The sequence below is a fragment of the Petaurus breviceps genome, unplaced genomic scaffold (genome assembly GCF_028583685.1).
Source record: "Petaurus breviceps papuanus isolate PSGF00001 unplaced genomic scaffold, PetGlider_PUasm1.0 90897, whole genome shotgun sequence".
Taxonomy (NCBI): domain Eukaryota; kingdom Metazoa; phylum Chordata; class Mammalia; order Diprotodontia; family Petauridae; genus Petaurus; species Petaurus breviceps.
In genome coordinates, this window is record NW_027187374.1 from 4,059,710 (window position 1) to 4,086,992 (window position 27,283).

The 27,283-nt window shown below is 36.5% G+C and overlaps 1 protein-coding gene across 7 annotated transcripts in view; it reads right to left on the reverse strand.

The window, feature by feature from the left end:
* Positions 1 to 27,283, reverse strand: part of TMPRSS2 (transmembrane serine protease 2) — a 127,468-nt gene that overhangs the window by 36,475 nt on the left and 63,710 nt on the right. For all 7 annotated transcript variants that reach the window (XM_069074867.1, XM_069074865.1, XM_069074866.1 and 4 more), the window contains 4 exons: positions 18,027 to 18,146; positions 16,388 to 16,517; positions 5,066 to 5,176; positions 2,198 to 2,241 (listed from right to left, as the gene is read on the reverse strand). In XM_069074867.1, the coding sequence (XP_068930968.1) occupies positions 2,198 to 2,241; positions 5,066 to 5,176; positions 16,388 to 16,517; positions 18,027 to 18,146 (405 nt within the window). The remainder of the gene's footprint in view (positions 1 to 2,197; positions 2,242 to 5,065; positions 5,177 to 16,387; positions 16,518 to 18,026; positions 18,147 to 27,283) is intronic.

The following is a 27,283-nucleotide window of genomic DNA, read 5'->3' on the forward strand; positions in this document are numbered from 1 at the left end:
GTAGTTTGCTTCAATCTGGGTTCAATCTCAGTTCTTTCTCTGAATGTAAACATCTCTCTCCATCATGAGTCTTTTGAGGTTGACTTATGTCTCTGGATTGCTGAGAAGAGTCCGGTTTATCAAAGTTGGTTGTCAAACATACATTGTGTCTGTAATTGTGTACAAATTCCTCCTGGCTCTACTCTTCTCACTCAGCATCAGTTCGTATAAGCCTCTCCAGGTAAATATGAAGTCCATCTGCTCCTCATTTCTTATAGCACAATAGTTATTCCATAACATGCATATACCACAACTTGTTCAGCCATTCCCCAATTGATGGGCACCCCCTTAATTTCCAATTATTTGCCACCACAAAAAGAGTTGCTATAAATATTTTTGTACATATGGGTTTTTTCCCACTTCTGTGATCTCTTTGGGATACAACCCTAGAAGTGGTATTGCTGGGTCACACAGCATTATTGTTAAATATGACACCTGGATATTTTGAAGTAAGTAGAAAGCTCAAACATGTGCACTCAATGCTCTGTTCATTATTCTCTTAGAGTTAGCTGTTAGGCAAACAAATAGATGGAATAAAGGTAGGTCTACTTACTATCTTCTCAATTATTCACTTCATCTCTGATTCAAATATCTCAAGCTGTTACACTAAAATACTTCAGCTACATCATAGAACATGAGGCTGTACTTTGTTGTATCAAAGTTTTCCTTCTACTCTACATCAGCTCATAATCCAATAATTGCTCAATTATCTCAGTGGCAACCACTCTCTATGTGTACTGGAGAATGAGTATGGAACCTCCAAGGACCTCCATCACAGAATCTCAATAGCTTCTTGTGAACCCTGTATGAAAAATATATATATTTTGTTTTGTCTTTTGGACGGCAATTGGGGTTAAGTAACTTGCCCAAGGTTACATGGCTAGTTTTTTTGTGTGGATGTTAAGTGTCTGAGGCCAGAACCGAACTCGGGTCCTCCTGACTCCAGGGCTGGCGCTTTACTCACTGCGCCACCTAGCTGCCCCTATGAAAAATATTAATATGAATAACAACTTGATTCTCTAGGATATTGTCTATTATGTAAGCATCCACACTGTTGTAGCTATTAACCACAAGGCCAGAGCTTTCTTATTTGTAAAATGGGAATATTAATAGTTACATTATCAACCTGACAGAGTATTTCACAAATCTCAGAGCATAATAAAATGTGAGGTGGTTGCTGTTGTTCAGTCAAGGCTGACTCTTTGTGATCCCTTTTGAGGCTTTCTTGGCAAAAGTACTGGAGTGGTTTGCCATTTTCTTCTCCAGTTCATTTTACAGATGAAGAAACTGAGGCAAAGAAGGTTAAATAACTTGCCCAGTGTCACACAGCTAGTATATGAGGCCAGATTTGAACTAAAGTTTTCCTGATTCTAGGTTGATTCCAGACCTGGCTCTTTATTCACTGTACCATCTAGCTGCCCTAAAATGTGAGGTATTATTTATTATTTCGATGAGGTGACTTGCTCCTAGTAGGCAAGTCTCCTTGCCTTTGCCTCCTAAATCCAGGATTCTTTGTGTTATGTTACAATTCCTAAATACCCCATCCTCTTACTTTCCATTTGTTTAGGGTACCACCATCCTTCTAGTCATCTAGATTCACCACCTCAGAGTCATCCTTCAATCTTCCTTCATCTTCAACACCACCCCTATCAATCAGTTGCCAATTCTTACCAGCTCTACCTTTCCATCATCTCTTACTTATATTATTTCTACTCAGGTGTATATCACTTTAATTCAAGACCTTACTACCTTTTCCTGGACTATGGAAACACCCTCCTAACTGGCATCTCTGTTCCTACCATATTTCCCTTCTCCCATCTATCCTCCAAACAGCTACCAAAGTAATGTTCCTAAAGTAGAGGTTTGACCACCTCACTCTTCTAACTCAAGAAGCTACAGTGGCAAACTTCCCCCAAGAGCTCTTGGGTGTCCAAGATGTCTGTTTCCCTTTGACCATCATTAATTCATAGACTGAAAGGCTTGATATTGTGATTCAAGAGGGCTTCTTGAGTTGTTATTAATGCCTTACTTTCTAGGAGCTGTGTTTTCAAATATGCTGCTTCCTAACACATTACTTTGGTGGGAGGGTTTCTAGGCAATATTAGATATAATTAATATGACATTCTATCACAGGAAAGAGAAAATTAAGAGTACTAACCTATGCATCGGAGAGATACCACCGTTTTTGAGAAGCACACATTACTAGGGAAGAAGAACAAAAATGACTGTCATAAATTATGAGAATCATTTCCAGAGTATTTAAGAAACTCTTCATACTTTCAAATATTCTCTTTCTTAACTCCCAAGAATTAACAATATGAAATAGAAAAATATGTGTATATATATATATATATATTTCTCATTGGTAAAAATTATTGAAATGAGAATATTGGGTTCTAGGGTCTTCTTGTACTATTCCTTAAGAAAGACATTTATTTTCCTGGTTTCCAACTTCTTACTTCTGTTTCTCATCCATATGTATCATCTTCTGCCAGGATATTGTCTATATATTATAATTTCTTCTTACTGCTGGCAGGGTACTCCTGGCCACAGCGACAGCTGCCCCAGCCCCAGCCATGATCCCCAGCGGACGACGGGGTGAGGGGGTGTGTGTGGGGGGGGGAGGTGTCTGGCGCCAGGATGGGTCCGTCCATTTGTTCTTCCCTTCCTCTCAGCCTCCTCTGGGGCTGGGGAAGCACAAGCCCCGGCCCCTCTCCCCCCCTCCCCCACTGCCCCCAGCCACCTCTTCTTGCAGCCACTAAGAGGCCCCAAGGCCAGAGACCCCCGGTGGCAGCATGGCCTCAACTCTCCCAACCCCCCACTCCCCCTTTCCCCTCAAGACATTTATTTTCAAACAATTGTGCTCATAATTTTCATGCCATTGTTAAATGTAAACAATAAACTAATCATTTTTATTGGGGCGAAGTAAAATAAAATCAGAATTCTACATATGGGATGCCAATATGTATGCTTTCAAATGAGAAAATGACCAATGCCTCCATACTGAGGAAAAGGGGAAGTAAAGGATTCTGTTTGAATAAAGGAAGAAACACTAAAATTAAAAAGAAAAGTTCTCAAAATAATGAGATGAATTTAACAGATAGTGCTGTTAAAGTAGCAGCAGATAGATTCCAGATATATCACTGAGGAATAAAAGTTGTGTATCAATGGACTCCTGTAAAAACTCTGTCTCTCTTCCTCCGCCCACTGATTTTTCTTGCCTGCAGAACTGAATGTGTAACCAAGGCAGGCAGACATTCAAAGCCTATAACTAGTCCACCAATTGTGCTTTGTTCGGTGTGTAACTAATAAATCAGGCTTTTATAAATGGGCATACTAGGACATGTGCATATGACTTTCTTCAAGGCTATGCTAGCCTTATTTATTTTCTCTGTAAAAATGGAACTAAGAATCCAGTGAACTAAGAGGCAGATTGATATACAGCCCCACTCCCAGGCTTTCCACTCATCATAAAGGAGAATTAGGGTACTTACTATCAAAAGCAAGCACCTGGATAGCTAACATCAGTAGTAACTCTCATAGAAATAAAATGAATTAGGGAATAAATAAGGTTCATAAAAGGCACAAAAGGTTTTATTTTTTAAAGGCACATGCAGCAGAGAATATCCTTTTTCTTTGGGGGGAAAAATGCCCTTCTCCTCATAAGGACATACAACTTATGGCAATATAAAATTACTTCTGGTAAGTAGGGCAATATCTATTTCCAAGCATACTAGGGCTTAAGGGAACTCAGTTCATCATCCTGCCTAAAAATTAACTTACAACTATAGGAACATAGATTTAGAGCCATGAGAAAGAAACCTTCTGTCATCTAGTCCAACCACCACATTTTATAAATGAGGAAAGTGAGGCCCAGAGAGGTGAACGGATTTTGCTGCCAATCTTGGAAATGAACCCAGATCCTTTTATTCTAAATTCAGCAACTTTCTACTCTGCCAAACTGTCCTTAGTATGCTTTTCTTTTGGAGTTCTAGTTTCTTTGCTGTGACAACCAACAGCACACTTAAATTCACAAATTATTATAGTGTTGACAATTTTAGAGCGCTGCTCCTAGAGTCAGGAAGATGCAAGTTCAAATCTAGCCTCAGATACCTCTTAGCTATGGGACCCTGAAGTCAGTAAGAGCTGAGTTCAAATCTAGCCTCAGATACTTTCTAGTTTTGTGACCATAGGCAAGTTACTTAACCTGTCTGCCTCAGTTTTCTCTACTACAAAATGAGTTAGTAGAGTTGTTGTAAGGATCAAATGAGATAATAACTGTCAAGCTCTTTAGCACAGTGCCTGGCACATAGTTAGTACTATATAAATGTTAATTGTTATTAATATTATTACGAGTTGTGTGACCCTGGGCAAATCACTTAATCTTTTTGCCAGTTTCTTTTTTGTATAAACTGTGGAACTGTGAGGATCAAATGAGATATCTTTAAAGCTCTTAGCATAATGTCTGTCACATGACAAGTGGGATATAATTTACCTTTTTTAGCTATTATGATAAGAATGTGTCCTTAGGTAAGGCAGAATACTGAAAAAGAAAGAGCACAAGAATTTGGTTCAGATGATCTAAATTTAAAGGGTTAAGTAAGGGCCATTTTGTAGTAATAAGCCCTTTGGCAGGTCACTGAGACTCAATTTCCTCATTTGTAAAATGATAAAACTGATTATGTACTGCCAATCTCAAAAGGCTATTGTATGGACTAAGAGAATGTTTTAATGACTAAAGAATGGTGAAGCCCTTTATAAATGTGAATTATTTGGTCATTACTAAATCTGAAGAAGAGACATGACAGGAAGTAAGTGTAAATGTAAGATAAGTTAAAACAATTAAATTAATACCTTCTCAGATCACATGGAGTTAAACTCCAATATTCTTCTAATAATGGCTCTATCCATAAAGGAAATTGCTTCATACAATTTCTCCATATTATTCTTTGCATTTCATCACTATCCCCAATATGGCATTTTTCAAGGAAGAAAAAAACAACACTGTTTTAGAGGGCCTGTCTACCTGTTGTAGAGTTTTTCATAGAGATCTGCATTTCCAGCACTCAGGTTCAACTTCATATAGCTTGTGGCACCACTATCATCTGTTATTCCTTGACTATAGTAAAAACTATTCCTAGAAAAAAAAATCAAATTCAACATCAGTCTTCATCATAGTAATCACATTTTTTTTTACATTTTTAAGCATACTTTTTATTTTTATTTTTTTCTGCGTCTCGGACAAGAGTTACAAATGTCCTCAGAATACAATTTTATTTTTTTTATTTGTTTGTTTACTTTTAGTTTACAAGATTCAATTCCACAATTCCTTGAGTTTCATATTCTGTCCCTCTCCCTCAATTCCGCCCCACCATGGCAGCATACAGTCAAGTATAGGATGTGTAAATACTTTCACATTAGACATTAGTCAGGTTATAAAGAAGGATTGTATCAGATGGAATGAAAAATGGTAAAGAGGAAATAAAACCAAACAAGAAAAAGAAAAATATCAGGTAGTTTGTTGCAATCTGGATTCAAACTCAGTTCTTTCTAGTTCTTTCTCTGGATGTAGACACCTCTCTCCATCATGAGTCTTTTGGGATTGACTTATATAATTACATTGCTGAGAAAAGTCCAGTCTATCAAAGTTGGTCATCACATATGTGTTGTGTCTGTAATTGTGTACAAATTTCTCCTGGTTCTACTTTTCTCACTCAGCATCAGTTCATATAAGCCACTCCAGGTAAATATGAAGTACATCTGCTTCTCACAGCACAATAGTATTCCATAACATGCATATACCACAACTTGTTCAGCCATTCCCCAATTGATGTGTGCCCCGTTAATTTCCAATTCTTTTCTAACGCAAAAAGAGCTGCATATTTTTGCACATATGGGTCTTTCTCCCACTTCTATGATCTCTTTGGGATATAACCATAGAAGTGGTATTGCTGGGTCAAAGGGTATGAAATTATAGCCCTTTGGGCATAATTTCAGATTGCTCTCCAGAAAGGTTGGATCAGTCACAACTCCACCAGCAATGCATTAGTGTTCCAATTTGCCCACATCCTCTCCGGGATTTGTCATTTTCCTGTTTTGTCATCTTAGCCAATCTGACTGGTGAGATGTGGTACCTCAGAGTTGTTTTGATTTGCATTTCTTTAATCAATAGTGATTTAGAGCATTTCTTCATGTGCTTATAGATATCTTTAATTTCTTTCTTTGAAAACTGCCTGTTCATATCCTTTGACCATTTATCAATTGGGCAATGACTTGTATTCTTATAGACTTCAGTCAATTCTCTGTATATTCTAGAAATGAGTAGTTTATCAGAGACATAGATTGTAAAAATTCTTTCCCAATTTCCCACCTCCCTCTTAATCTTGGTTATGCTGGCTTTGTTTGTATAGAAGCTTTTCAATTAAATGTAATCAAAATTATCCATTTTGCATTTTATAATGCTCTCTAATTCTTGTTTAGTCATAAAGTCTTTCACTCTGCAAAAATCTGACAGATAAACTATTCCTTGCTTTCCAAGATTTCTTACAGTATCAACCTTTATACCTAGATCATGCACCCATTTAGACTTGATTTTGGTATATGGTATTAGATATTGGTCTATGCCCAGTTTCTGCCACACTATATTCCAGTTTTCCCAGCAGTTTTTGTCAAATAGTGAGTTCTTATCCCAAAAACTGGGGTCTGTGGGTTTCTCCAACAATAGATTACTATAGTCCATGACTTCTGAATCTCCTGTACCCAATCTATTCCACTGATCCACTAGTCTATTCCTCAGCCAGTACCAAGTAGTTTTGATGACTGCTGCTTTATACTACAGATTGAAATCTGGTAGAGTTAGTTCACGTCCCCTTAGCATTTCTTTTCATTGATTCCCATGACACTCTGGACCGTTTGTTCTTCCAAATAAATTTTGGTACTATTTTTTATAGCTCTATAAAGTATTTTTTTTTTTGGTAAATTGATTGGTATGGCACTAAATATATCACTTAATTTAGGCAAAATTGTCATTTGTATTATATTAGCTGGACCCAGCCAAGAGCAATTAATATTTTTCCAATTAGTTAGATCTGACTTTATTTGTGTGAAAAGTGTTTTGTAGTTGTGATCATATAGGTCCTGGGTTTGTTTTGGCAGGTAGATTCCCAAATATTTTATAATGTCTACAGTAACTTTAAATGGGATTTCTCTATCTCTTGCTGTTGAATTTCATTAGAAATATACAGAAATGCCGAGAATTTATGTGGGTATAGTTTATATCATGCAATTTTGCTAAATTTATTTATGGTCTCAAGTAATTTTTCACTTGATTTCCTAGGATTCTCTCAGTATATCATCATATCATCTGCAAAGAGTGATAGCTTGGTCTCTTCTTTGTCTAATTTGATTCCTTTGATTTCTCTTTCTTCTCTAATTGCTACTAATAACATTTCTAGCAAGAGACTGAATAAGAGGGGTAATAGTGGACACCTTTGTTTGACCCCTGATCTTATGGGAAATGCTTCTACTTATCCCCATTACATATAATATTTGCTGATGGTTTTAAATAGATGCTACCTATTATTTTAAGGAAGGCTCCATTAATCCCTATACTTTCTAGTGTTTTTAATAGGAATGGATGTTGAACTTTGTCAAAAGCCTTTTCTACATCTATTGAGATAATCATGTGGTTTCTGCTAGTTTTATTGTTGATATGATCAATTATACTGATGGTTTTCCTAATATTAAACCATCCTTGCATTCCTGGAATAAATCCTACCTGATCAAAGTGTATTATTGTTGAGAAAAGTTGCTCTAGTCTTTTGCTAATATTTTATTTAAAATTTTTGCACCTATATTCATGAGGGAGATTGGTCTATAATTTTCTTTCTCTGTGTTCTCTCTTCCTGATTTAGGTATTAGTACCATATTTGTGTCATAAAAAGAATTTGGTAGGACTCCTTCTTCACTAATTTCCCCAAATAGTTTCTAGAATATTGGAATCAATTGTTCTTTAAATGTTTGATAGAATTCACTAGTAAATCTGTCTGGCCCTGGAGATTTTTTCCTAGGGAGTTGACTGATGGCTTATTCCATTTCTTTTTCTGAGATGTGGTTATTTAAGTAATTTACTTCCTCTTCAGTTAATCTGGGCAACTTGTATTTTTGTAAATATTCATCCATTTCCCTAAGATTGTTGAATTTATGTGCATACAATTGGGAAAAAACAATTCCTAATTTTTGTTTTGATTTCCTCTTCATTGGAGGTAAATTCACCCTTTTCATTTTTGATACTCATAATTTGGTTTTCTTTTTTTTATCATATTGACTAAGGGTCTATCAATTTTGTTTTTTTTTTTTCCATAAACCAGCTCTTACTTTTATTTATTAATTCAATAGTTTTCTTAATTTCAATTTTATTAATCTCTCCTTTGGTTTTCAATCTTTCCAATTTAGTATTTAATTGGGAATTTTCAATTTGTTCTTTTTCTAGGTTTTTCAATTGCATGCCCAATTCATTAACCTCCCTATTCTCTAATTTAATCATGTATGCACTCAGGGATATAAAACTTCTCCTAAGAACTGCCTTTAATGCATCCCACAAATTTTGGTATGTTGTCTCATTATTATCATTCTCTTGAATGAAATTACTGATTGTTTCTATAATTTCTTGTTTGACCCACTCATTCCTTAGGATTAAATTGTTTAATTTCCAATTAGTTTTTAGTCTGTCTTTTCATGGCCTTTTACTGCATATAATTTTTGCTGCATCATGATCTGAGAAGGATGCATTTGATATTTCTGCCTTACTGCATAGAATTGTGAGGTTTTTATGCCCTAGAACGTGGTCAATTTTTGAATATGTGCCATGAACCATTGAGAAGAAAGTATATTCCTTTTTATCCCCATTCAGTTTTCTCCAGAGACCTATCATATCTAGCCTCTCTAAAATTCTATTCACCTCCTTAACTTTTTTCTTGTTTATTTTGAGGTTGGATTTATCAATTTCAGAGAGGGGGAGATTAAGGTCCCCCACTAGTATAGTTTTGCTATCTATTTCTTCCTCTAATTTCCTTACCTTCTCCTCTAGGAATCTGGATGCTATACCACTTGGTGCATATATGTTAAGTAATTATATTGCTTCATTCTCGATGGTGCCTTTTAGCAGGGTAGCAGAATACAGTTTCCTTCCTTATCTCTTTTAATTAGATCTATTTTTGCTTTTGCTTTATCTGAGATAAGGATTGCTACCCCTGCTTTTTTTTTTTACTTTAGCTGAGGCATAATATATTCTACTCCAGCCTTTTACCTTCACCCTGTGGGTATCCCTTTGTTTCAAATGTGTTTCTTGTAGACAGCATATTGTAGGATTATGATTTGTTAATCCATCCTGCTATCTGCCTCTGTTTTATGGGAGGGTTCATCCCATTCACATTCACAGTAACGATGACTATCTGTCCTTCCCCTTCATCCTATTCCCTCCCCTGCTTATGGTTTTGTTTCTTCCTTCTCCCTTCCCCTCCTTCAGGGTTTTCCTTTTGACCACCACCTCCCTCAGTGTTCCCTCCCAGTAACCCCCCTTTATTTACCTACTCTCTCCCCTTACTACTATTTCCCTCCCCTCTAACCACCCCCTTTTTATCCCTCCCTTACCCTCCTACTGCCTATAGGACACAATAGATTTTTATACATATCAGAGTATGTTATTCTCCCTTTGACTCCAACCAATGAGAGTAAATTTCATACAATGCTCCTCTCCCTCCCTCCTTTTCCTCTATTTAATGAGTTTTTGTGTCTTTTCATGTTAGAATCTTAAACTTAACTGATTATGTTGATCCCTCTTTGAACCAGAACCAGTAAGAATAATGTTCAAATGATGTTCCTCTCCTTCTTTCCTTCCCCTCTACTATAGTGTGTTTTTATGCCTCTTTGTATGGCATAATTTACCTTTCCTCCTGTCCCATGGTGAGATGCTGGTGAGATGGCTGCGAATCGCCCTTGGGGTGGGTGAGTCAGCCAGCTGGGGCTCCTTCTCTCTACTGTAGTTTGTTCTCTTATCCAAGCTGCTGCAGCCCCCACATGCTCTGTGCTCCCCCTGCCCGGACCCACGTGGGCACTTTCCTGGGCTGGATTCTGTCACACTCTGTCTCCCAATGGATTCTGACACTCCAAAATCCATTCAGATTCACTTCTTAAAGTTTAGTGATGGGATTCAAGGAGGAGCTTAGAAAAGTTACTCCTTCTGTTCTGCCAGCTTGGCTCCACCCCCCAAGCATCAATCACATCTTCTTTTATCTCATAAGGCCTATTATATTGATACACTGAATTAAAACAACAACCTCTTATCCAAAATCTTAACACCTAATTATATAGTTACCCTTCAAAAATTAAATCATAATCTAATTTCATCAGCCCCAAATGGTAAATAATTGACACACTAAACAAGGTCTATCAACCAATAGGATTCTGTACTTTGTATAAAGCCTCTAGAATGTTCAAGTATCAAATCTGGTATCAAGTCTTATAAAAATAAAACCCTGGAAGAAGGAGGCATCTCAAATAGTGAGGAAAATCTAAAATACACTTCATTAGAGGGGGCTATGGACCCTTTAATAAACTGACATTGGCTCAGAGCTCTGCCTCAGTGATTTTTCTCGTAGGCTGGGCAATTATAATCCCCACAAAGGTTTACTATAAATTTATGACAGAAAATTTCAACTAGGTCCTCACTGCTGCAAAGCAATTCTTTCACCTTCCTAATAGATCTACTATCCCACTCACCACAGCAGCTCTTCCAAAACCTTTCATCCCTCCAAACTTCCCATAGTGCCTCTTCTGCACTCTCTCAGCTGAGAATGTTGCCTTATATTTCACTGAAAAAAACTGAGGCCATTCAGATCTAAGAGCTCTCTTTTTTCCCCTTTTCCTCATCTAACATCATTAAAATGCCTTCTGCCACTATTTCCTCCTATGCTCTTGTCTCACATGAAGAGGTGGGCCTTCTAACCAAAGTAAGCCCCTCTTTATGCACAAATGATCGCATTTCATCCCATTTTCTTCAGTAAATTGACTTCTTTATCATTTACCATTCTTTCACTTATCTTCAATCTCTTCCTGTCTACTGGCTGCTTTCCTACTGCATACAAACATGCCCTTGTTGATCCTCAACAAAACTTTCACTTGATCTCCTTTCATGCACACTAGCTATCATCCCATATCACTACTTACTTTTGTAGCCAATATCCTTGAGAATGTTCTCTATAATTAGTGCTTCAACATTCTCTCCTCTCATTTTCTTAACCCCTTACATTCCTTTTTCTGACCTCATAGAACCATGGAAACTGCTCTCTCCAAAGTTTGCAATGACCTCTTAACTGCCAAATCTAATCACCTTCTCTGAATCCTGAGCCTTCTTGACCTCTCTGCAGCCATTGACACTGTCAATCATCAACTTCTTGTTGATATTGTCACAACATTACTCTCTTAATTCTCCTTCTAACCATCCCTTCCATCTTCTTTGCTTGGTCTTCTTATGGATCACACCCATCAATTACAAGTGTCCCCAAAGACTCTGTCCTGAGTCCTTTTCCTCTCTTTTCTCTGTAACAGTTTGCTTAGCGTTTGCATCAGCTGCCATGGATTTAATCATCATGTGTATGCTGATGACAATCAGATCTACATGTCTTCCCTCTCTCCTGATGTCTAGTCTGCATCTTCACTGCCTCTCAAACTGGATGTCATATAAACATTTTATATTCAACATATACAAAAGTGAACTTATTATCTTTCTAACCAAATTTTCCTTTCTTCCTAATTTTCCTATTACTACCAAGTACCCTCCCACTGACCCAGACTCCCAATCTATATAAAATATAAACTCCTTTGTTTGGCTTTTAAAGCCCTTCATGAACTGTCTTCTTCCTACTCTTCGGTCATCTTGTATCTTATTCCTTCCACATGCTCTTCAATCCTGTAACATTGGCCTCCTTGCTATTCTTTACATATTACACTCTGTCTCCTAGCTGAGCATTTTCATGGCTGTCCCACATACCTGGAACACTCCCTCTTTATATCTCTCTCCTATCTTCCTTGGCTTTCTTCAAATCAAAGCTAAAGTTCCACCTTCTCCAAGAAATCTCTCTTAATCTTACTGCCTCTCCTCTAAAACTATCTGTAATTTATCTCAATAATATATCTCAAAAGATATATCTTGTCTGTACATAGTTATTTTCAATGGTGTTTGCAATTAGATTGTGAGCTCCTTGAGAACAGAAATTTTGTTTTATTGTTTTGTAACTCTAACACTTAGCATAGTGGCCAGTACATAGAAAATACTTAATACCGTAAATGTTACCTCATTGTCAGGAAAAAGTTAGAGAGAACAGTGATAACTGAGACCACTACAAAGGACTGTTTGAAGGAGCAATGACAGAACCATCCATGCCATGAAATTTCCATTGTATTAGACTGTGTTAGCCTCCAGCATGTGCTCCCCTTGCCTTTTGTCATAGGATTTCCAAAGTAGCTTTGATAAGTTCCGAAATTGGCTATTCCTTCCCTTTATTCTTCCTCCATATGTATAAGTTGTAGGGGAAAGAAGAAAAATCAATCATTTATAGAAGTTTTGCTGCAGTTTGCTTTTCAAAAGCTTCATTAGTTTTATTACACAACCTTTTTATAGTCACCTTGCATTTTTAAAAGTACATGGTCAGTAAAAAGTAAACTATCTGACTGGTAATGAATGGGGTTAATCAGTTATAAATGTGAAAAGGTCCTCATACCTTGTACTCCCTCCCCCCACACACATCACAAAGCCAGGTAGAGAGCAGGGATAAAAGGTTTTCCTGTTTTGTTTTGTTTTTAAATCATTTGGAGGCAAAGACATAGAACTTAAGGTTAGAGTGAAAAGGGTAAGAAAGTGAAATCCTGAAACTTAATCAATCACCTAGCTTTTATTAAGTACTTTTTACAGGCCAAGAAATATGCTAAATTTGGGGATACAAAGAAATCCTAAGAGCCACTGTAAGGAAGAGTGTAGACTTCAGCAAAGCCTCCAAGACACTAGATAGCTGGCCTATGGCTGGTCATGTTGTGGCCAAAATATATACTATACCCCCCTTAATTGAGAACTCTGTTCTCTGTAGACTAGGATATAGCAACAGGAAGACTTAAGTAGGGTGGATATAGCTCTTGCTATAGCAATTAACTTTCAGCACCACTCAAAATGTCTCAGATTTATTTTTTTTCAAATGCTTTATCAACTTCTGATTTACATCATTTATTTCCGCCATATTTTGAGTTACAAATTTTCTCCCCATTTTTCCCCTACCCACTGGCCCAAAATAGCAGTCCCACAGGATATCCCCTCCTCCAAACTGCTCTCTCCCATACCCCTTTTGACTTTTTCAGTGGATCTCTATGCCCCAGTGCCTATATATCTAATTTTCCAAATACATGTAAAATAGTATTAATAATAGTATATATATATATATATTTTTTTTTTGTAATTTTTTATTTTAAACGTTGAATTCCAGATTCATTCCCTTCTGCCCTTCTCACCCACCCTTACTGGGAAGATAAGCAGTTCAGAAGAGGTTGCACATGTGTGGCTAATGCAAAACAATAACACAGTAGATATATTGTAAAAGACTGACTATATTTCCCTCCCTCCTATGCCACCACCCACTTGTTCTATTCTCTACTTTGATCCCATCCCTTTTCAAAAGTGGGTGCTTCCAACTTCCCTCCCCCCCAGACTGTCCTCCCTTCCATCATCCTCCCTCTCATCCCAATCCCCCCTACTCTCCTGTAGGGTGAGATACCCTATTTAGTGTGTATTTCATTCCCTCCTCAAGCCAAATTCAATGGGAAAAAGGTTGACCCATTCCATTTTCCCTTCCTATTCTCCCCCTCCTTTGTAACCATTTTCCCTTGCCTCTTCGATATGAGATAGTTTACCCCATTCTCTCTCTCCCCCATCTCCTGTCATTATATTCCTCTCTCATTTCTTAATTTCACCTTTTAAGTATCATCCCTTCCTGTTAAATTGATCCTGTACCCTCTATGTATGTATACCTGTAAATATGTAAACACACATTCACATATGAATTCATTCACCCATATACCCTCCTATAGAGACATATATATGTATGTATTTCTATTCCCTTCAACTATTCTCATACTGAGAAAAGTTTCATCAGTTACAATTATTGTTTTTCCATGCAGGAATGTTAATAGTTCAACTTTGATAAGTTCCTTCTGATTTCTTTTCCATTTACCTTTTCATGCTTCTCTTGCTTCTTGTATCTGAATGTCAAATTTTCTGTTCAACTCTGATTTTTTCATCAAGAATGCTTGAAAGTCTTCTATTCCACTGAATGACCATATTTTCCCCTGAAACATGATAGTCAGTTTTGCTGGGTAGGTGATTCTTGATTTTAATCCCAGCTCCTTTGCCCTCCAGAATATCATATTCCAAGCCCTTCAATACCTCAGTATAGAAGCTGCCAGATACTGGGTTATCCTGATTGTGTTTCCACAATATTCAAATTGTTTCTTTCTGGCTGCTTGTAATATTCTCTCGTTAATCTGGGAATTCCGGATCCTGGCTATAATATTCCTAGGAGTTTTCTTTTTGGGATCTTTTTCAGGAGGTGATCAGTGGATTCTTTCAATCTCTATTTTGCCCTCTGGACAATTTTCCTTGAGAACTTCCTGGAGGATGATTTCTAGGTTCTTACTTTGATCATGGCTTTCAGGCAGTCCAATAATTTTTAAATTATATCTCCTGGATCTATTTTCCAGGTCAGTGGTTTTTCCCATGAGATATTTCACATTGCCTTCTATTCTTTCATTTGTTTGGATCTGTTTAATAGCATCTTGATTTCTCATAAAGTCATTAGCTTCCATTTGCTCCAATCTAATTCTGAAGTAATGATTCTCCTCAGTGAGCTTTCGATATTCTTTTTCCATCTGGCAAATTTGGCTTTTTAAGATATTCTTCTTCTCATTCCTTTTTCAGCCTCTTTTGACAGTTGAGTTAGTCTATTTTTTAAGGTGTTATTTTCCTCAGTCAGGCTGTTGACTCTCATTTTGTAATTTTCTTGCATCATTCTCATTTCTCTTCCCAATTTTTCCTCCACTTCTCTTATCTGCTTCTTAACGTCCTCTATGGACTGTAACCAGTTCATATTTTCCTTTGAAGCTTTTGTTGCAGGAATTCTGACTTCATTGTCTTTATCCTGTTCCATGTTTTGCTCCTTTTTGTCCCCAAAATAGGAGTCTAATGTTGGATTCTTCTGTTTGCTTTGCTTCCTTTGCCTGGTCATGTTGTCACTCAATTACTTGACTTTTGGGCTGTTTACCACAGTAGGACTCTCCTACCAGACAGGAGAGCTTCATACCAAATTCTGGGATTTTCTCAGCTGCTGGAGGTATTAATTGGGTGCCTTCTCTGAAGCCTCCACACACTCTGGCAAGCTGGTCACACAATCCAGGATCCCACCCTAGACCACAATCCAGATCCAAGCAGGTTAAAGCAAGAGTGATTACCCCTCAGACTAGACGCTTGGTCCCCCTACACTCTGTAGGCCAGGAGATGAAGCTGCCACATGGCAGCAGCTGTGTTGCAGCCCTCAGTGGCTTCTCACCCCAGGGGCAAAAGCCAACCCACTCCCAACTACTGGGTCCCGAAGTCCAGACTGCACTGACCTCTCACTTTGTCCTTAGCATCTGTGTGTTGATAATTCTGGACCACCACAGCTGCTGGTGATCTGGAGTCCCTCCAGTCGGCAGCTGGTCAGGCCCACCCTGGGGCTAAAACCTTCGCATGGAGCTAGGCTCAGCTCCCAGGATGCGGTGCTTGCCACTGCCTGCTGGGCTGTCCTCAGCAGGAGTTTAGCTTCTCTGTGTCATTTTGTGGGTTCTGTAACTCCAAAGTTTATTCAGAGTCCCCTTTTACATGGATTGGAGGTGGTGAGAGCCAGAGCCACGTGGAGGTCCTGTTTCTGTTCCCTCCACTTTTGAATAACTCCAATAATTAGAAAGCTTTACATACATCTTCTTCGCTGCAACTTTTAACCATTATTCTTTGGACCAAGCAGAACAAGTTTAATCCCTCTTCCACATGGTAGCTGTCTTCAATTGTTTAAAAGGGAGGCAGAATGCAGTTTGGTTGTCCTCCTTGACTCCAATTTTATTGGGGGCATCAATTCATGTTGGTAATGATTTCTGGTTCATTCATACCTAAACTTGACCAAACATTTCTCCATTCATGGTCCAAGTAGGACAAAAACATAAAGACATTTTACATGTGATCCTTTTCTTTCCACATTAGACATGTCATACTCACATATTGTACCCCATGTCTTTACATGCAATCTTTCCATAGTAATCATTCCAATCATCTTGGCACACAGGATACCAGGATTTGTTGTGAGATGAGTAAACCTGAAGGATAAATCTTGGTCCATAGAGGCGAACTGCATTTAAAAAGAGATTTGTTTCAATGAATTTTATAAAAAACTAGAGCTTAAATTCTCTCATTTACATATGTATAAATAACTTAAGTCTTATTTTGTACAGATCTGTAGAATTCTAGAGCTAGAAGTTCTCTTAGAGGCCAACATGTCAAAATCTTTCATTTTACATGAGAAACTAAGAACAAAGAGCAAAATTGGCTTGCCCAAGTCAGCAGTGTCTTGTCATTGTAGTTGGAGTTACTAGACCTAGGATAGAGTCTCAGTTCTGTCACATCACTGTGTTTACTTCACTTAACTCCTATGGCCCTTAGTTTCCTCAAATATAAAATGAGAAGAAAGTAAACAAGCATTATTAAGCTTTGTGCCAGGCACTGTGCTAAGTGCTTTACAAATATTCTCATTTGATTATCACAACACCTCTGGGAGGTAGATGTTATTACTATGTCTTAGGACATTGTTCACTGGCTAGAGTGTGTCTCAACAAAGGCAAAGAGCTGGAAGTCAAAACCCATCCAAATACATGGAAGAAGTCATTGCATTTTCACAAGCAGAGCTAATTATTATAACTTTGTTAAGGTATATGCTTCAGACAAATAAACCCAAGTGAAAGAGAATGGACCAATGTCAAGAAAGAAAAAGAAAATCTAGGAATCTGAATATTGTGATCTCAACAAAAGTGAGGGAGTGAAGTCAGGGTCTGAACAAGGTCTTGTGGTCAGCCAGAGAATGTCAGTTCATCCAGGGTCAAAGGAGCATTATTATATTCCTACATTAGGAGGCAAAAAACTCAGGGAAAAAGAGGTCTCATACTTGAGTACATCTGTGTGTAGAATCTGAACACAAATTTAGTATAAACAACTGATAAAAGAAATAGATTTTAGAAGAATTAAGATACCTAAAAGTCTTGCCAAAGGAAATCTACATCAGCTCCAAGCATTTAATCTTTTATTTATTTATTTTAATTTAAAATTTAATTTAAAATTGATTTTTTTAATTAAATTAAATTAAATTAAATTAATTTAAAATTTAATTTAAAATTGATTTTTAACATTCATCATATAACATTATCATATTATTAACTACTAATAAACATTATTCCTTGCTCTTATTCTAATTATTTTTCTACAATATATCATTTGATATCTTGAAAAACAAATGTCCAAAATAAATTTAAAGACACCTACTTTTGAAAATATTTGTCTTTTAGCACTATAATCTGCTTTCATTTGTCCATTTAACAAAAGTTTAAATAGGTTTTTTTAATTACTTATGATTAGAATACTCTCCTAACTTTTTCCTGCCTATAATTGAATAAAATCCTAAATCCTTGAATCTCTGGTAGGGCTTCATTCCACCAATGCAAATCATGGACCTACCACATCAGTAAGATCATCTTGGCGAATTTGTCATTAAAAAAAAATTCACTTGGTGAATAGGAAAATTTCTAAGCAATATGGAAGTCCTACACAAGATAGTATATTCTCATTATTAATTTCTAGATATACTTACCACAATGATTCTCATCTTCACCACTGGGACAATGTGATATTCCATCACACCAATTAGTTGGGCTGATACAAGTTCCTGATGTTCCACATTCTATTCCAGAATTTGGGCAGCTATTTTTCACTTAGGGAAAAAAAGAAAATAAGATTTAAACATGAAATTTACTAAGAAGGAAAAAAAAAGATAAGTCACAAATTCTACTACGTTTTTAACTCCTCTCTCTCTCTCTCTCTCTCAATGCTATATGTAATTTTAGCAAATTTAGAAGTATAATAAAAATTTATGAATAAATAGACCCTCTGTAAAGAGAAATAATACTATCAATACTAGTGTCAAAACATGTTAATCACTTTCAAATCACCAGTTAAAGCAGCACCTTCAATAACCTAAGAGTATTTTTAATGACTAATTGTTCACATTCACTAGTAAATTTTATTCACATTTGCTAATAAAAATTCTACATGCATATATACATGCAATTTTTCTTCTATTTCTGAAGCTTAACAATAAGTGAAAATTGTCTAATTCCAAGAATACAAAGGTAATCTTGGCAAAGTACTTTAGTTCTTTTTATATTTTCTTAATAAAAAATAATAATCTTTGAACTAGAAAAGACATAACAAAAATAGAATAATCAACCAGATCACTCTGTCTATGGTTGTCTGACATGACTCTTTTCCTGGGACCTCTTCTCTTTTCCCTCTATCTCCCCTATTTCACTTGTTAATTTTATTAGTTCTCATGGTTTCAATTATCATTTTTATGCTGATGAATCTCAAGTCCTGACATTTTTGCTAACCTCCACAATCATATCTCCAGTTATCTATTAGACATCTTAAACTCAACATGTTTAAAGCCAAACTCATCATCTTTCCCTCAAATCTCCCCCCTCCCAACTTTCTCTATTACAGCCAGAGGAATCACCATCCTTCTATTCACCAAGGTTGAGAACCTAAATGTACTTCTCAACTCCTCACTCTCTGTCATACAAATCTGCTGCCAAGGACTATTTCACCTTCATAATACCCCTCAAATATGTTCTCTTCTCTCCTTTGACACTGCCACTAGCCTGGTATAAGTCCTCATGATTATCAGAGAATATGAAAACTACAACAAAAAGAAAAAAGTCAAGGCACTGCATTTTTTTAAATTATAAATTAAAAACTACCCAGAATTCTTAGAACCAGAGGGAAAAGTGAGAATAAAAAGAAACCAACAGTTGACTTCTAAAAGAAACCCCAAAACGAAAACTCCAATAATGTCAGCCAAAATCTAGAGCTGCAATGTCATGGAAGAAAATCTAAAAGAAGCTAAAAAGGAATTCAAGTACCAAGGACCCCTCAATAAAGAATCCATAAGATTTAACAATGGTAACTATAAAGGAGAGAGGAACTTAGAATATAACATTCCAAAAGTCAAGACATAAAGACTTACAAAAAAAAAAGAATAACCTATTGACAAAACAAAGTATAATACTCTATGGGTGGAAGAGAGCAGGTCTTCAATAGGAATGATGGATTTCCAAATATTCCTGATGAAAAGGCCAGAACTAATTAGATACTTTGCAATGAAAATACAAATGCTAAGAGAAAATCAGAAAGGAACACATACTTGTTTAACTAAAAGGAATATATAAGGATGAACTGTTTACATGTTAATAAGGAGATTTTTTTTAATATCTTCTCAGATTCCTAATTTCCTTATAGGTCACAGAGAAAGGTAAAGATGACTAGGGTTTGCAGATCATTTTATTATGCTCTAATGATCTTGGAGAAGTAAAAAAAAATGTAGGGACAGAGTACTTTACTGGGGAAGAGAAAAGGAAGAATGAGAAGGAAATCACTGTTATATTATAGAGGTACTTAAAGGGATGGGGAGAACAAGCAACCTATGAACCACATTTCATTTGAATACAATTACACACACTCATATCATATCAATGCCACAGAAGTTGAGATTTTGTTATAGAGAAACATTAGTCTCCACAGGGAAATAGGAAGGAAGAGGAACAAGAAGGGGTAGAGAGGTATCTAATAGGAAGGACTGGATAGGTAAGGAAAGAGTTGTAAGCAAAACAAAGTCAAATGTTTGAGGGAGACACCTGAATGTGTTGTTTATATGAAACATGCCTAAAACACAAAGATTCACAAAGAGTTAAAATGAAAGGCTAGAGAAAAATCTATCATGTCTCAGCTGAACTCAAAAACATAGAAATAGACATTATAATTCCCAATAAGTCTATAATAAATATAAACATGATATAGAGAAATCAGCAAAGAAATTACATTATTACTAAAGGTACCAAAAATTATATTATTACTAAAGGTACCATAAAGAACATATCAACATCCCCAATAGCACATCATCTAAAAACTTAATGGAAAAATTAAACAAACTAAAGAATCGAACACCAAAATTATAAGGGTGGCAGAACTTTCAGACCTAGACAAATCCTAACAAAAATCCTAACCTAAACAATAAACAAGTTAAGAATCTGACAAGAACTTTAAAACAATTAGAAATAGTATTTTTCTGTTGGTTAATGAATGAAAAAAGAAGTGAACTTATATATACTTCTTAGCTTATCATGGTACCTTTACAAAAATTCATGATGTTTTGGGGCATAGTGACCTCCTGCCAAAATGAAGAAAAGCAGAAATACTAAATACACCATTTATTTCCAACAGAATAGATGACTCTTTGTCAATTATGTTGGAGAGTGGATTATTGTTTGAATGCAGGGTAAACTACATGGCTTTTTATATCGATTTTAAATCAGATTTTATGAGATCACCTCAAAATTCCAGAAATGAAGGAAAGTCATGACAAAATCCCAGAAATTCAAAATTTCATACCTAATTATCACATTTTGAAAATGTATTCAAATAAAAATTAAAAGACACCCAATACATAGGCAGCCAGGACCAAAACCAATTCAATCTGTTGCTAAATCCTATCAATACTACCTTTGTAACATTTCTCATTTATGCTTCCTCCCATTATCACACATTGTCACAGCTCTAATGCAGGGCCATATCACCTCATATAACACCATCCAGAAGAACAGGAGCAGAGTTTGGCCAAAGCATAAGACCTCTACCTAGATACTGAGGGTGTCAATGTGAGCAAACCAAAGCAAAATCAAGTCATAAATACCTTGGACTGACAGTTGACCAAGGGGTAGTAAACTTGGAAGCAAAGAATAACCTCATAAATCCAAGTAAAGCCTCAGAAAAAGTGTCCTTGCCATAAGGATTTTAAGAGTACTTGGAAGAAATAAAATAAAAGGTAAGGGCTAGAGAGGATAAGATGGAAAGGAGAATGACACCTTAAAAGAGATGGTGGGAAATCTGCAAGGACTGATTACCCTAAAAATCTGAATGAGCTAAATGGAAAACAATGACTAGGCGAGACAAGAAATATCAAAACCAAATTACAAAACTGAAAACAAGGAAATATAAGAAATATATTATGCAAAACAAAAGACTTGGAAAATATGTAAAGGAGAGATAATATAAAAATCCTTAAGGACTTGAAAATCATGACCAAAAAAATGCCTGGACAATAGTATCCAAGAAATCATAAATGAATAAGAGGGCAAAGTGAAAACAAAAGGAATACAAGTTAAGTTCAGAAAGAAGCCTCAAAAAGGAAAAATCCTCAGATTATCACAGTCAAAATCCAGAGCTTCCAGATCAAAGAACCAATAAAAAAAAAAGAGATCAAGTTCTAAGGAACCATAATCACTATCACACAAAAATTGAGAGCCACTATAAAAGCTTAGAAAGTTGAGAAAATGAAATTCCAAAAGTCAAAATATAAAGGTTTTCAAACAAGAAAAATGTGTCTGAAAAAAACTAAGTACAATCCTATGGTGGAAGGAGAACAGACTTTTATGATAGAGAGGACTTCTAAGCATTTCTGATGAAAATGATAAAAAATGAGGAGATATTTTGAAATGGAAAGAGAGGAAAAATAGAGAGAGGCATATTTATTTGTTTAATTGGAAGGCAATATGGGAATGGTTTACATGCTAAAGAGGAGGAAAAGAGAAGTGTCTTCTCAGAAGCCTAATATCTCTGAGGATCACAAAGAAAGATAAATTATACAGACTAAGAAACTAGAAGTGATTTTTTTTTCTTTTTTGATATTATTAGAAGACAGAAATGGGAAAGATAAGCAATCATACTGAGAGGAAAGAAAGAGGAAGAAGAGGGGTTACTATAACATAATAGAGTCACATAAAATGAAGCATATTCAAATAATTGGCATTCCATGAATTTCACTATCATCCAAACCAAACAAAGGAATATTAAACATGACAGACAAACAGAAATAGAGACTAAGGTACAAAAATCATTAAACTCAAAAAGGAAATGGGAGAGAAAAAGGGAAGAAGGCATGGGGATTTAAGAGAGAAGGCATGATAGGTAAAGGAATAGTGATAAGTGAAACAAATTCCAACATGGAAACAAGGTGTGTGAAGGGGATATTAAAAGAAAAGAAGGAAATATTCAAATCTATCATTAGAGTTAAAGTAAGTGAAAGAACAGAGAGACAGTATAGCAAAAACAGACCACTTCACTAATAGATCACATGTGAGAGACAAAGTTCCTCTCTTTAACACTTTCTTCTTATTTGAAAAAGAATGAGATTGAGAACAAAATGAGAAAAATAGACAAGAATGCAGGATTTAGAGAAATAGGCAATTAATAGTCATAACCACAAGTGCAAATAAAATTAGCACACCCATAAAATGGAAGAACATGACAAAATAGATTAAAGAGGCAAATCCAAAAATTACTTGTTTATATGGAACACATATGAAAAGATTCAGATACAGATAAAAGGAGGGACTGTGGTGGGGGGGGGGTGGAATCTATTATGCTTCATATGAAAAAGAAGGGGCAGCAATCACAATTAAGATAACGTTATAGGAAATACAGACAGAATTTTTAAAAGAGGTAATCAGGGAAAGTATGTTATATTTAAAGGCACTAGAGGTGATAAGTCAATATCAACACAATGCAGCAAATTGCACTGTATTTAAATTTTGAATAAAAACAATCAAATTACTGGGAGAAATATACAGTAAAACTGTCACAGTGAAGGACTTGATTGTATGTAGATATAGATAAACCCACTCAAAAGATAAACAAGAAAGCAATTAAGGCTCTGAATAGAACTTTAAAAATATTAGAAATGATAAATCTCTAGAGATTAGTAAGTAAGAACAGAAAGGAATTTCAATGCTTCTCAGCCATGCATGACACCTCAAAAAAACTGACCACTTTAAGAAGGAGGAGGCATAAAGATCTCATCAAAAATTTCCATATCACAATGCAAGAAAATATTCAATAATGAGAATGAATTGAAAGGCAATTAGAGACATAATTTTAAAGGGCTAGTGGGTAAAAGAAAAATTATAGATACAGAAAATTTCATCTAAGAAAACTACAATAATAAAACAATGTACCAACACTTATGAGATGCAGCTAAAGCAGGGCTAAGGGGAAAAAAATTTAATCTGTTTTCATCAATAAAAGAAAAAAAGAATCAATCAATTGGGTATTCTAAAAAAAATTAGGACAGTAACAACAAGAAAGAATTAACCACCAAAGTAGAAATTCTGAAAATTAAAAAAATAAAATAAAACTGTAAGAAAAACTAAAACCCAAGCATCCTAGTGAATCGATAAGAAGGGAGCTTTATTTTTACATTTATTTTTAAATAATAAAATAGATAAATGGCAAATCTCATAAGATGAGAAAATGAAATTATTCTTATCAAAAATTTAAAAGGAGTGTTTTCAATATTTAAAGTGGAAATAAAGAAATTAACAAAAGCTATTTTACCCAATTATATGCAAACAAAAAACCATAGAGAAAATGGAGTAACATTTTAAAATATTAAAATACCAATATTAACAAAAGAAACCAATTATTTCAATAACCTAATAATCAGGGGGAAAAACTGAGCTTATAAATGAATTTCCAAAGGAAAAAGAATCCAGAATCACATGGATTTATGAGTGAATTCTAACAAGTAATCACAGAACAATAATTCATTTCTAGGGGGTTATATTACAGTGCTAGAACTGGAGTCAGGAAGACTTCATTTTTAATTTGACCACAGTCATTTACTAACTGTGTGACCCTGGGCAAGTCACTTAATTTCTCTTTGCCTTGGTTTCCACATCTGTAAAATAGGGAAAATAATATCACCTACTTTCCAAGGTTGTTGTGAGGATAAAATGATATAATATTTGTAAAACATTTTTAAGACTTAAAGCACTATATAAATCCTAGCCATTGTTATTATGATTTTTGCAAACAGTTTATATAATAATATTATTCCACTACTATATAAACTGTTTGCCAAAATCATAAAAGAGATCCAAGAACCTAACCCAAAAGTTTATTTAAATTCCTGATTAAATCTATCATTTAAATGCTCTCAGGGATGTTATTGAACAATCTTCTAGGCAGAAGCAATACTAAAGGAAAAGGAAAAGAAATAAAAATTATAGGTCCTACCCCTAAAGTATCAGCAAAAAGGAAATGGATAAAGGGAAAGGGAAAAAGGGAAAGGGAAAGGGAAAGAGAAAGGGAAAGGGGAGGGGAAAAGGAGAGGGGAGGGGAGGGAAGGGAAGGGAAGGGGGAAGGTGGGGAGGAAGACAGAAATCAGAATTTTTATGCTGTTTTTCCTGCTTTCAGAAGGAACCAAGTCTCAGATCTCAACAATCTGGTCCCTGTGGAAGGCTGTGCTACATCTCTGCAGTTCACAGAAGGTCTCTTAACACAAGGTCATTATGATTAGCCAATGAGGCAGAGAAGCACCAGAAATATCAGACAGAGACACAGTATAAAGGATGACAGCTCCAGAACAGTCAAAGAATCTTCTACTAATGCAAGTCTGTGAAAATAAGCAAGAACATCAGGACCACTTCACAGATAACACAGAGCAATTCTTCATAATAAATCAATACAGGAAAATAGCTATAAGGTCATAAGTCTCTTACATGAAATCTCTGCCAAGATCTAAGTTGATGCCAAGGCTATCCCAATTTCACCATGCACTCATTTTGTAATCTCTCAAACACTCTTTAAAAACTTCCTCTCTCTGAAAGTCATATCAGGGGACTGATATAAAACCTGGGCCTCTTTAGAGGCCTCTGCAGATGAACTGTACCCTTATTCCAAATATCTTGGTGGGGGAGGGGTGTTTTGTTTACTGGACCATTTCTAGAATCCTCTAGGTTTTCTCTACCCAAACTGCACTGGACCTTCAATTTTCTTAGGGTTGATTTCTTTCCTCAGATGGATCATCATCTGATTTAAGGCTTCTGCCAACATGACCTTATCTGGCCTGGTCAACATTATGTCATCAATGTAATAATGGATGACGATGCTCTCAGGAAGGAAGGCTTCTTTCAGGTCAGTGTGAAGGAGACTCCAGGCTGGGAAAGGACTGCTTCCCAGGTGAAAGCAAACTGCTCCTGACTAATCTCAGTCACAGGAATGGCAGTTGGGGTGTAGGGAGAAGCATTAGTGAGGTCAATTCCCTTGGGCCAGGGCTACTTGTTCTATAACATTCACAAGGTCAGGAACAGCTGTAACAATGACCTTTATTCAGCTTCATGTTTTCCCATGTAAGCTGTCAAGAGTCATCTGCTTTCCTAATGGGCAACATGGGATTACTGTAAGAGGAGGTAAGAGAACAAAAATATTCCAGTTTCCATCTCCATCCGTGGAAAAGAAAAACCCATCATCACCAAGACTTCATGCTGTCTGGTGTGAACTACATGGATAACATTCTGAAAACTCCAAAGACATTCATTTGACCTCACCCACAATAACCTGCATAAATGATGCTGAAAGGACCCACACAGATACTGACCCCCAGGAGCACATTTTTCCTCCATGGTCTGGCCTCTCTCTCATTCTCTGAATAATCTGAAAAAGACAGGGCCTTGAGAAGAGACCTTAGGCTAACACAGGACTGAAGGATCCTTACAGTCTTGTTGCTAAATTCCTCTTTACTGTTTTACTAGTGTCCTCATGAGCTTGCCACCAATTGCTTCCTTATTAACCCCATGTTTCAGGACCCATACACAAAGATGGTCCAGGAGAGGGAGGGAGGTGCCCTGCCCCCTATCAGGGCAGCACTCTGCAACACCTACCCACATTTGCCAGAGAGTCTAATCTGCACTGACAATAGCATTTGCCCATTACAGTTATCCTCAATTCCTGGTCAGATTTCACCAGGCAGCAATGGGGCATGGCAGACCCAGGGCTGAAGTCTGAAGTCATTCTGTTGTTGTTCCACTGAGACAGCAGAATTGAATTGCCCCTGAAGCAGGCTGGTCAGAGGGTGTAGTATTCTATGAGATACCCTTCCTCATCTATCAAACCCACTTCCTCGACGTACTTTGTTCCCTCCCATACAGATTCCCATAGCTAACTGTGACAGTCATTCATCTTTACGGAGCCATTTGAGAATTACTCCCTATCTCAGCCACCTAAAAAAGGAAGAACAGGTGGGCCTTGTCTAGAGACTCTAATAAATGCAACTGACTCTGTAACAATAAATCCTCAGATAGCTTTTCTGCCAGCCTATGGAAATCCCCCTGAGAGAGAAGCTCAGCATGGGTTCAGTTAACACCACATAATCAGGAGTCACTGCAGCAATGATTCCATCAGGTTTCTATTTGAACTTCTCATGCAACCTGCCAATCCCCTAATGATGGCCTACCCACCTTCTGCTTCCTCAGCTTGAGGAATCACCCTCCTCCCTAGAACAGCAACAAAATTATTCTGAGGGGGCAGCTAGATGGCGCAGTTAATAGAGCACTGGCCCTAGAGTCATGAGGACCTGAGTTCAAATACAGCCTCAGACACTTAACACTTACTAGACATGTGACGTTGGGCAAGTCACTTAACCCCAATTGCCTTGCCGAAAGAAAGAAAGAGAGAGAGAGAGAGACAGAGAGAGAGAGAGAGAGACAGAGAGAGAGAGAGAGAGAGAGAGAGAGAGAGAGAGAGAAAGAGAGAGAGAGAGAGAGAAAGAAAGGAAGGAAGGAAGGAAGGAAGGAAGGAAGGAAGGAAGGAAGAAAGAAAGAAAGAAAGAAAGAAAGAAAGAAAGGAAGGAAGGAAGGAAGGAAGGAAGGAAGGAAGGAAGAAAGGAAGGAAGAAAGAGAAAGAAAGAATGTTTGGGAAAGAAAACAAAAAAGCCAAATAAAATGAAATTATTCTTTAAAA